The sequence below is a fragment of the Rhineura floridana genome, chromosome 3, assembly GCF_030035675.1.
Source record: "Rhineura floridana isolate rRhiFlo1 chromosome 3, rRhiFlo1.hap2, whole genome shotgun sequence".
Taxonomy (NCBI): domain Eukaryota; kingdom Metazoa; phylum Chordata; class Lepidosauria; order Squamata; family Rhineuridae; genus Rhineura; species Rhineura floridana.
This window is the reverse complement of record NC_084482.1, coordinates 115,105,775-115,117,986: the sequence shown is the minus strand read 5'-3', so window position 1 is coordinate 115,117,986 and position 12,212 is coordinate 115,105,775. Positions and strand designations below refer to the sequence as shown.

Genomic DNA, 12,212 nt, shown 5'->3' with positions numbered 1-12,212 from the left:
AAAAAAGTAACTTTTCCAAGCTCTGGGCAGGAGACTACATGTGCTTGCTGGAGAATAAAAAGGTGGGGAAACCCTGAAAAACAATGATGCTGTTCACAATGTTTTCCTTTTGGAAAGGAAAGGGACTTTCCCTCTGCCCAGTGCCCACCTACTCAATATCCTCCCCTCCCCCTCCTCCCTCCCCCTCCCCCAGGTCAGCTTCACCTCTCCTAAGCATGATTATACAGGAGTATATCCCATTGAATACAAAATCATGCAAATGATCAAACCTGTCCTCCCTTCCTCCTACCCTCTATCCCCTCCCTCTTGCCATTTCCCTCCCCCTTCCTTTGCCCCTCCCCCCTCTCCATCCAATCCCATGCTCAGAGGAACATGTTACAAATTCTTCCAAGCTATACAGGAAGTGGACTGGACTGTGAAAGACCAACCAAAATTGTGTTTGCATTTTGACAAATCTGTAGGGCAGTACAATATCTCAGAGAGGAGGTCATGTCTCCTGCCGCCCTGGTGCATTCACTATAGCTGCCCAATTTCCCTTCTTTTTTAAAGCTTGATAGAAATATCTGTTGGCTATAGGTACATTCTTAAACCGCAAGATTTTTTTTTTTTTTGCCTATTAGTGAATCTATATCTTAATGCAACACTGGCCAAGCACAAAATTGTTATTAGCTGTGCAAGTTAAGATAACCTGTTTGTGCTATTTTGTTCAGGTGTTGAGGGGATAGTTGAACCCACGATAACGACCTTCCTGGTGCCTCCCCACAGCCTAGTTTTCCAAGTGGTTGCCAGGGTTATCTGCCCCTAAATTCAGCCCTGGGGAAAATGTAAACAAATGAAAGCATATTCTCACCTGACATTTTGTATTTAGGTAAGGATACCTGACCACAATGGTGAATGCTACCACTCTATTTTCTTCCAGGAAATTCAGGTTCCTTGTGATTATCCTGCCTCCCACCAAGTATTTAGCAAATGCCTGGCCCTCCACGCCTGTGTTAGAACCTTTCTTTAGTTTTTCACAAAGCCTGGAGATCTACTTCATGCAGTGCCAAAAGTGTCCCTGTTATTTATGTATGAGTGACAAGGGGGATGAATCTTGAAGGTGCCTCATCTAGTTCTTTTAATCTCAGGACTTCTTGCTTCATGCCTTACAATTTGCACTGAGTTATGGTTTATCGGAGTTCCAAATATATGCAGCCTCCATCCGTTGAAAATGGCACAGAGCCATTTCAGTCACTAGTTTTCTCAGCAAAATTGATGGAAACAGGGTTTGAATCCTTTCCCAGTCAATGTGCCTCTGCATTTTTCTGGGGAAAGCAGCAATGTCAACACTTGGCATTATTCACAGTTAACCCAAGGAAAGTACATTTTTTATTATTTTCACCTTTAAAAAGAAGATATTTCCACAAAGTTCACATTTGAATGTCTGCTTCTTTCCATTGTTCTCTCTGGTTACATAACCAACTATGGAAGGAACAGCACCTCAAACTGTACAAAGCCAGCTTAATATGGCACCAGCTTAATAAAGTCTTTTCAAACAGTACATCGTGTTTAGCTGTGCCATAAAGGTTTTATTGGTACATGCCTGTACTTACAAATGATGGGGCTATAATTTATTTAAGTAGAACGTTTCCAACAGAGTGTCAATAAATCTTTATGTAATACTTCATAGATTTTTATTGAACATACACCAAGTAATGACACAAAGGGTATTCATGTGTAGAGCTTTAGATGCTCCTTGATGAATTATGCACTTTCTTTAACAGAGTGGTTCATTGAGGTCATCAGCCTGTGACACAGGACAGGCTTTCTGAATATTGTTTACTTTTAAATTGTTAACATCTGCCAATTTCAGTTGCCTGTTCTAGGAAATTATGTAGGCATGTGGGTATCTCACCATTCGATATTTTGCCTAGGATGCCAAAGTTGTATATATTTATTTTATTTAAAATATTCGTACAATACTTTCCCATAAGGTCTTCACGGCAGCTTACAGACTGATTTGGAGCCTAAGTTGCTCTTCCAATGATGCAAGAGGAGCACTTCCATTAAATTCTATCTATCCACAGCCCCCCTATATTCAAAGGTCTCCCAACACCCACAAGCAGGTTTTTTTTGTGGTGTTGGGAGCTACAGAGGGAAGGCAGAGAAGGGAAAGGCATGTATAGTGAATGTGAACTTTCTTTCTTTCAGGGAAGGAAAGTTGGGATCCAAGCCAAAAATTCTAAAAACTTCAAGATAATTTTATCACAACAGATTTAAACAACCAACGCATAGCAGATTTAGTACAGGTCTAGCAGGTGCAGAGTAAACCACAATGAAAAGACCAAGAAGAGAAACTGTTCCTGTTAATTAATAGTTTAATTTGTTAGTTTAACAAATTAAAATAATAACACTTCTGTGCCGATTTCTAAAATTCCTTTCACACTGCAGTATCTGTTGTGTTAAGGAACTGTGGCTTTTTGGCGAATATACCAGCATTTCCCTCAACTGTCTTTCACACTGCTGCAACAAACAGTGCCTTGTTTTCCTCCCTCACCCATTATACACATGTATACTGTAGCTCCCCCATACTTCACTATGCAACTTAGTGTCTGGAGACTGGGGTGTGTGTGGGAAAAGGAGGAAGGGAATGCTGTTACCTGCACCTGCGCTGGAATACTGGTACAATTTTAGTCAGGCAAAAAATATTGGTGCGCACCTAAAGGATGGAAAAGCATTGCATGCCAGGATGCCTGTCAAGTGAGTGGCTGCAGCTAGCACAAAGCTCCCATGATCTTCCAGGTTCCCAGGATTGCAAACGGATTATTTCTGGCATTATTTATCACAAAAACTAGCGCTAAATTTCCACTAGATTTCTGGAACTAGTTTTTATGTCATGTGAAAGGTCAAATATAATGAACAAATTACCAGGTAAGAAACTATCAGAGTAACGGAATAAAGTGAAGCCCAAGTGAATGTCTTTAATCAGGGTTCCAGCCTACCCACCCCACCTCTGAAGGCGAAAGCACTGATGATCTCGGTGGATGGACACATTCATATGGAAAGGTGATCTTTCAGACACCCTGCTCTCAGGTCATGTAGGGCTGTGTATTATTAATACATAATTATAATAGCATTTTGAATTGTGCCCAGAAACAATCTGGGAGCTAGTGAATATTTTCAAGTGCTAATGAAACATGTTCAATCCTGCATTATCATCATTACTGCAATTTATATTGTGCCCTTCTTCCCACAGGAGCTCAGTGTAGCATGTCCCATTTAGTACATATTTGCCTTAGAACTTAGAAAATTTGTCTTTAAGAGGGTTTTCTCTGAACAGCATTTTTGCTTTTAGACAGTTATTGAAAAATTATCTTTTAAAGAGGGCTTCCTCTGAAGAGTGACTCAATCATTTCATATTGTACGCTATAAGGAATTTTGTAATTTAATGATTTTAAGATCTATTTTTTAGATTGCTATCTATACTTTATTTTACTATGTATATTTTTGATATTTCTGTTGAGGACCACTTTGGAAACATGTGGCAGGAAGCAGTTTATAAATCCTTAAATAAAAAAAATCAATAAATATGATACTTGTCCTAGCCATTTACTATATTTTATTTAACAGGACTTATATACCACTTGATCATCCATAACCTCTAAGCAGTTTACATAGAAAATATCAAAGGATAACAAATGAGACCATTTCCAGATAGAGATTTTGGGTCGGGCAAAAGGGAGAATATTTAAGGTATGAGGCATTTCTGACACTTCCCCTGTGCAAGCAATTTTAAAGTCTTATTTATAGCCTCACATTTTCTCCTTCTCAGTAGAAAACTGGTGTTCCTCCCATAAAATATGGTACCCCCAGCTAAATCACCTGCATCAAAAGTAGGGAAAGGTGATGCTGAGGTTATGGGAAATGGCAAAAGAGATGGGTCGCAAAGGTTTCTAAGCTTCATATTCTGACAAAGCTCACTGTGATCCTTCTTTTCTTCCTTGACTTTAAAAACACACAACTGAACAATTTAAAAGATTCACCAAAGTTCACCTCTTGATTTCTTATGAAGACTTCTTGAATGAGCTCTTTAAAAAAAAAGACAGAAAGGATACCCTAAATAATTTTGTTTGGCTATCCCAACATAAATAAGTGTCAGCTGGCTTTTATGATAGCTCCCTTAGAGACTTACGCTAGTATCTATTCAACTACTGAAGGCAGTTTCTCATATTATATTTATTGTCTGTACATGTAAAAAAATGTAATTTCTGGACATGATAATGTGCTGGAAATGGGGTACAGCATTTAGGTGCAGAAATTCTGTTCTACATTTCAGAAAACTGTAGAAAGCCTGATGTACATGCAGTGGCAACACAAGTTGTCTCTCATAATTTACGAGTGGTGCTGAAAGCCACTTCACAGTGAAAAGAAAGTGTGATTTTATTTTGCACTTCTTGTCTAACATGCAAAATAATGGGTACCTTGGGAAGAACTACACAATTTTTTTTTACAGTGGAGATATACAGCCCCTGCTTCCTATGTTATGCAAGAAGCACAAAAACAGAGTAAAAATGGGATGAGCATCCCCTTGTGCTTCACTCAGCTGAACAGCCAAAGAGGCTCTTAAGATTATTTTTGCACTTCGTGTGTTTCGCACAATGTTCTACTGAAACATAGAACTGATTTTTTCCCCCCTGTTCATGAACATGAAAAAGTTATTTGCAGTTTCATGTAGAAAACAGACATTTTGTTAGAAAAGATGTTCTTGCCAGGAATACATTGGTTTCTGCATGCCGTTGGCTGCAAAAATAAAACACTTGTTTTGTACAATGTTACAAGCAGAGTTGTGGAAATCACTGTTTGCTGATCAAAATGAGCCATTTTCGCTGCTGACAAATTAGGTGCAGGTAGTACATTAGAGCAAGGAGCGGATGGCACTTCCCCCTCTGCTTCTTCCAACCCAATGGTCACTCCTTTTTTCACTGTGCCCATAATTTCTTTTTCCAATGATGGCTAGGACAGGAAAAGCATGTGCTTCTTCTTTGAAATATCTCTGCTCATCTTCAACCTACTTTTAACCTACTTTACCATAGACTTCTTAAGGCCCTCGCTTGAGATAATTTAACCTGGATTATTATTTTTTTTACTTCCTTTAGCTCAGTGCACACACTCAGGCTATAAAAGAATCACAAAACAGTGAATTTTCTTAAACATATAAGGATATTTTTGTCGGGGATGCAGCATCGGGAGACCAACTTGGAGGAGGCCAAAAACACTTGATTCTCCCGTGTTGAGGAGCTGTACATTTTATTTTATTTTAACATGAAAACATGTTGCCGAAAATCAAAGCAAACTGTGCTTCTGGTCTTGAAGGAAGAAGTGTACTTCTGAGATAAATTCAAGATCATTTTAAGCACTTAATTTATGTGCTTAACAGCTGCAGCTGGAAATGCTGTAGTTTTGATCTGACCAGGAAGACCACATCTGATGATCTGAGTACCTCTACAGGGTGGCTTTTTGCAGTGGTATGGAGACAAAATAGGCTGTATGAGCCAATCCATAAGAGAGAGCCAGTTCACTCAAAGAGCTCACCACTACATGTGGAATTGGCAGTTGTATCACGAGAAGCTTTCCTAACAAAAAGCAACTGAATGATCCAGCACAGATTTGAAAACAATGGCAACTACTTTCTAAAGCATATGCCATTTTTCGCCTTCGGACACAGCCCATAGTATTTAATAACAATGTAATTGTGCGTTTTCTTTTTTCTTTTAAATTATAGCATGATCTCAGGATTAGTTGGGAGAAAATGGTGATTATGGTTTGATTAATTGGTAGCTTAACATTTAATTACTGATGCCCATATGCTTGGATTTTGGTGCAAAGCTCCAGGAAAAGATATAGTATACCAAACAATTATGTTAGGATTGCCCTCCAAAGCCATAAATGTATAGACTTCTTAAACAAGATGGAGTGTGGCTAGAGATGTGAAGGCCTGGGAAAAAACCCAGAAAAATGGGGGGGGGGATCCACTTTTTTTTGTTTTCCCTGGAAAAATAGAGAGAAAATTTAGGGAAAATTGCTTTCCGCCCCATTTTTCCATTTCCCCCCAAGGTCTTCACATCTCTAAGCATGGCTTGAATCATGAGTATGTCAAAAAGCCTATGGAGAAAAATACAGTGTATCTCAGTAGCCTGGGTAGGTTTTCAGTTTCCTCTTTCACAATTGCTCTCTGCAAAGAACTGTAGGGATGGCAAATTGTGGCAGGTTTGAATGTTAGGAATGTTATGTATTCAAAAGGAGCGCATGCAAAGGGTAGGGGGAAAAAGCCGTAATCCCAAGCCCTAGTCAGATATTCTGCTCAGGTGTAATACCCATATGTGAGCAGAGAGACTAGGGATGTATGCAGGGTTCTAAATCGGGCAGAGAGTGTCAATGAGTAGAACTTTGCCCTCCATGAGTATGAGGGTGATGGGGGGTGATAGTGACTGGTGTGTGTGTGTGTGTGTGTGTGTGTGTGTGTGTGGAGCAGAGCTTATCACCTTCACTTCCATGCACCCTGTTTGTGTGTAGGTTTTACATCTGAGCAGAATGCCCAAAGAGGGTTCCAGACAATCCTTTCAAACCAGGAAAAAAAAATCCACCAAGCATTTCTGACAAGAAGATATGAATTGCTATCTTTTATTTATGCATGCAAAAAACTCCCATGAAAATTTTTATTAGTGAAATTATTTTACCTTCCTCTGAAATTCATCATATTTTTGTACAAGGTCGAACTTACAAATTAATTTCAAAATTCTTATTTAGGAGTACAATAAACATGTACAAATCACCAAAAAGAAGATATGTATCACCAAAGGGGGGAAATCAGAACAAAGGAGAGCACGAATTTGCATAATCTTTGCACAGGGATATTTTTATGTATAGATGCAAATATATAAATAAGTACTAAAATTGAAACAGAAATACAGTACATCTCACTATAGTGGGAAGGCTGTGACCAGGTGACTTGCATACCTGCTCAGTCAGTGGTCCAGGTGCTGTTGATGGGCAACTTCAAGGCCCTTACCCTCCCTTCTTTTTATACTTAAACCAGACTTGGGCTGGACAGTCCCTCACAGACTGTCCTCTCCTAGGGATATGTTGATGACACTGAAGACATCAGTACTCACTGCCTGTATGTGAGATATTTTGCTAGAGGCACTGGAACTCTTTTAGCTTTCTTCAGAATCTTGCAAATGCTTTGCAATTCATTCCATGTTTCACTTTGGTGGCAACTCTGCCTTTAGTTGTTTCTAGTCAAGGAGAACATGCAAAGGATTCTGTTGGAATTTCTCAGGTCACACGCAAAGGTGTTTTGATTAGCTTACTTCACGTTGTTCTCATAAGTAGCTCTTGCCAATACTTTGGGTTCTGAGGACCTGCGCAAGTAAATATAAAGCACCCAGCAGTGCACCTCCTCCTAGTTCATCTCTACTTATCAAGTGACTCAGAGACGAAATGAGAGACTGAGGAAAGGTGGAAAGGGCATATCAACACCTTCCTCCTTTGCACCTCCGCCCCTCTCCTAATACCATTAAGCAGAGCTTGGAAAAGTTACTTTTTTGAACTACAGCTCTCATCAGCCCAATCCAGTGACCATGCTGGCTGGGGCTGATGGGAGTTGTAGTTCAAAAAAGTAACTTTTCCAAGCTCTGCTATTAAGTCTGGTTGGCTGTGTATTTAACATGGGGATGGGGAACCTTTTTAGGTATGTGGGCCACATTCCCTCAGGAGTAATCTTCCAGGGGTCACATGCCACTGGTGGGTGGGGCCAGACGCAAAAGTGAGTGGAGAAAAGGATGCGACTCATCTTTATACAGTTGGTTACATTCCAGCTTAAGGGCACGTTCCAGCCAAGCAAATGAACTCAAAGAAAGTGCAATCCAGGGCCAGTCAAGCTGTGGCCTAGGGAGAGGGGGAGTGCCTGGTGAGGGACGAGTGGTCTTGGGAGAGTTTCAAGGGCCAGATATAGAGACTTGGACAGGCTGCATTTAGTCCCTGAGCTTGAGGTTCCATCCCTGGATTTAACACGTTGCTTATATGCTGCCCTAATTTTGTTTGGCATAAATGGGGGGGGGGAGTCCAGCCTCCTTTTCTTGAACACTCTAGTAGTACTTAAATAAAATGTTTACCACTGACTCAGATGGTGACTAGAATTTTGTAGTTGACTGAAGTCCCAATCTGTTCCTTTGCTGAGAGGGCTCCTGGGATTGCTAATGGGACATGGAACACTTCACTGTTGGTACGCTGACTGAAATGCAGTGCAGTTTAGTAGAGAGTGAATTTCATTACTGCCAGCTTATAGCTGTGTGGTGGCCTAGATTAAATGAGTTTGAAAGTACGGACATATTGAAGCCATGTGGCCATGACACACACAATAACAAACCGTTAAACAATTATTGGCAGTCTCACCAGAGAAGTAAAAGACTGAACAGAGTCTAGAGAACAAACAGTCTTCTCACAGGGACCTGTCAAATGCATTTTGTCCAAGTTCTCTCTCTCTCTCTCTCTCTCTCTCTCTCTCTCTCTCTCTCTCTCACACACACACACACACACACACACACACACACACACACACAATTTTGAATTTGCCTCTGAATATTAGTTCCGTTAGAATGTTAAAAAGACCTTTGGAAAGAATCAATGCCTCATATATTTCAGGACCTGAAAACAGAATAACCATAAATTAATCTAAATGCATATTTGCAAAAGTGGGCAACACAGTCAGGATTAGTGTCCTTTCTTCTCCTGTTCTGGAAAGGCTATGAGACTATGGAGCACTAAGCCAACCTTGCCAGGTACTGATCTATAACAAGGTTGCTCAGGAGCAAGTATCAGGGTTCAGCTAACAGGTCCACAGTATAGGTTCTGCTTAACAGAAAACTCAATCTCTGCAGGATTTGGGGAAGCTTACATGGAAAGCATATGATTCTGACTTAGGGTCTGAGTATGAGGTGTCACTAACCGAAATGCCTGGGAGCAGACCCACAGCAACTTTACATAAATGGTTCACCATGAATTCAGAGCTAGCACATGAGGAGATTTAAAGAGGTTCCATGCAGATTCACTGGTACCAGCCCTCAGAAGTGTATTTAGAAGGCAGGGAAGGGCTTCCCATAGGCATCTGGTTGGCCACTGTGAGAACAGGATGCTAGACAAGATGGGCCACTGGTCTGATTCAATAGGCCCTTCTTATGTTCTTAAGGGTGTGAGGCCGAGCCTCCATTTCCATTCCATTTCCTTTCCAACAGCATAATCCTAACCATGTCTATTCAGAAGTCCTACTGAATTTGATTGTGCTTACTCTATGTAAGTGGGGTAGGACTGCAGCCTAATTGTATTGTTTGAGCTAGTTTATACTTGTAAAGTCATGACAATGTTCTAGCCATTTTGTGCTTTGTGCCTGGGTTGCAAAATGGTTGCTTTCTGTTGTACAGTCTGAAACTTAAGGGGGAGAGGGAAGAGAATTCTAACTGATTATGAGAAACAGAAACTTAAACAGAATTTTCCTGCCCCTCTCATTGATCAAGAGGTTGGGAACAGTTGTGGAAATAAAGTATATAAGGAAAGTTTGCAAACAGAGTGAAAACGTCATAGGAGAAATAAGAAAGAGCTGAAATCAGAAATAAAACCAGGACAGAGAGGGGTGAAGTGGTTCCAGGCTCCAGAAGGAGAACAGAGAGGTCTGGAAATGGCTTGAGTGCTATGAATTGGCTTAGGCAGGGAAGGAGTCTAGAGTAAAGAGCCTAGATTTGGATGGATATGTATCTCTGTGCATTTCCATTGGCTTTTGTGTTTTTATTGTGTATGATTTCATTGTATATGATTTTATTGTGAGCTGTCCTGAGTGCCCTACTGTAGGGTAGAAGGGCGGGATAGAAATATTTTAAACAAATAATAAATAAAACAAATGTATGGTTAACTGATCAAACCGATTTAAAATTAATCCCCCACCGCCAATAACAACTTCACAGTAACTGTTTAAATTGCTACTTTTAGTATAAGCTAAAGTTGTTTTGGTTTAAGTTTGTCCAGGGGCTCGTTAGTCACCCTTCCTGAATTACCACACTGCCCTGTACAGAGAGCTGACTGGGTGGTCGGCAGGTAAATTTGAGAGGCTAGAGGACAGATGACTGGAGGCAGCTGGAGAATGAAGATATCCATTTGATGAAGACCAAGGGAGGAGGGACTGGGCTACTTGGTTGGCTCACCTCCCCTGCCTCTTGCGATGCATGCTACAGCCTGGGCCAACACATCACAACAAAACCACTTATTTTCAAGAGTCATATTGAGAACATCTATATGTACCATTGTGTACACTTTGCTGAAGAATATCAACCCACTATATTGCACTGTTGTGTTTAAAGCCACCCTTACACTCAGGGCCAGCTCCAGATATGCCGGGCCCTTGGGCACCAGCTTGCCCCAGGCCCCGGCATGCGCTCACACACGCACACACTCACATGCTTGCACACACACACACATGCCTACCTGTCTCTTGCAGGGAGGGAGCTTCTTCCACCTGCCTGTTCGCTGGCTCCGTCTCTCCTGTCCTTTGCGGCTGCACAGGCTGCTACATGTGTGCATTGCTGTCATCAATCAAGGTGGCACCAGAAGCTTCAGCCCCGTAGGGAAACCTCAGCTGCCATCTTGGTTAATGGCAGTCCTGCTTGCACAGCCTGCACAGCCTCAAAAAATAGGAGAGACGGGCAGGTGGAAGAAGTTCTCTCTCTGCGATCCGGAGCAGCTACTCTGCTGCAGATCACGGAAAAGGAGTGCTACTCCTCCCCCATCCTATTGAGAAGCCCCTCAGGGGCCTCTGTGGCTCCAGGAGGCGTCGGCTAGGGCCTGACCTGGCTGCCTTTTGGGACCGGCCCTGCTTACACTTTCCGTAAATACTAAATTTAAAGCCAATAAATGAAAAAGGTTGATCAGGAAATACACCACGTAGACAACAGAAAGCAAACAAGATCCAGCTTACCAGAGTTGCAAGAATATAGTGGTATCCTATCCCATTTTTTCCAAGCTTGATGATCTGCAATGGTGAAATGCAAAACATTTTATTTAACAGCATAATTTACTAGTAAAGTGAGGAGAGTTTCACAATGTATCTCCTGCTTCTGCAAGTATTTTAGCTCAGTCGTAGTATAAATGAGAATATTTGCATCAGACTACTGAGAAGCTACTTAAAGATACCATTCCCATATTCAAATTAGAAGAAGCTGTCTATCATGACACATGGGGTTAGAGTTGCTCCGTGATCATCATAAGCAAAGCTTGTTAGCCATGATAGCAAAATGAAACTTCCATGTGCAGAGGCAAAACAAATACAGTTACTATATTCCCAACGTAGGATGCAAACACATGATGCATTATAGTCATGCATCAAAAGTTTATAAAATTATGCTGTTCTATATCTCACAAACAAAGGGAGATGATGATCACCACTACTGACAGGAAACGTTTGCTGTCACATCTTCCAGAGCTGGTTTGTACATTAGACAAAGGTAGAGAAAACAGAAGGCTGAGCGAGTTTTTCTTTTGGTTTCTCAGCTTTTCCTGCAATGTCCAAAATGGGACTTGGAGTCTTCACCTGGACTGGCTTCTGTGAAGTGGAGTTATTTGGGGCCCATAGATCATCTCTCAGAAGGTGAAAGATATGAGTCCTTCTATTACAACAGAAGCAGATGAAAGGAGACGCATGAGTCACGTCTACTTAAGAGTAGAATGACAATGTGAGCATTGTGGGCTCATATTAAGCTTTTTTTTTTTAACAGGAGCCAGCTAAATGTGTCTGCGACCTCACAAATAGGGCATGGGCATCCTGGGCTATGTATCAGAAATTCAGGGGTATGATGCCTCTGCTCATGGAAGTTTCATTGTGCTGTTATAGTTAACAAGCTTTGATAGAACCATTCATTACAAATTTGTATAATTCTTTTAAAAGAGATTGTTTAAATATTTGCTCTACTACCCCAACCCCTTGATGTGTTTTATGTGGGCACATGTCAGATGTGTCATAGTTTGAACTGAATAGTGAAGTTTTTACCATTATTTATATAAGGGGTGGTCCCAGGGTATGGTCTGAAGGCACATGAGGCCACCATGTTGCTGAAGCTAAGCAGGTCTGGGTCTGGTCAGTGCCTGGGTGGGAGACTGCCTGGGAGCCACATGCATGCTGCCTTGAGTTC

General features: G+C 41.2%; 1 protein-coding gene across 4 annotated transcripts in view; it reads right to left on the bottom strand.

Moving 5' to 3' along the window:
* The window catches only part of GRIA1 (glutamate ionotropic receptor AMPA type subunit 1), a 307,786-nt gene that overhangs the window by 104,255 nt on the left and 191,319 nt on the right, over positions 1-12,212 (bottom strand). For all 4 annotated transcript variants that reach the window (XM_061617437.1, XM_061617436.1, XM_061617438.1 and 1 more), the window contains one exon: positions 11,003-11,056. In XM_061617437.1, the coding sequence (XP_061473421.1) occupies positions 11,003-11,056 (54 nt within the window). The remainder of the gene's footprint in view (positions 1-11,002; positions 11,057-12,212) is intronic.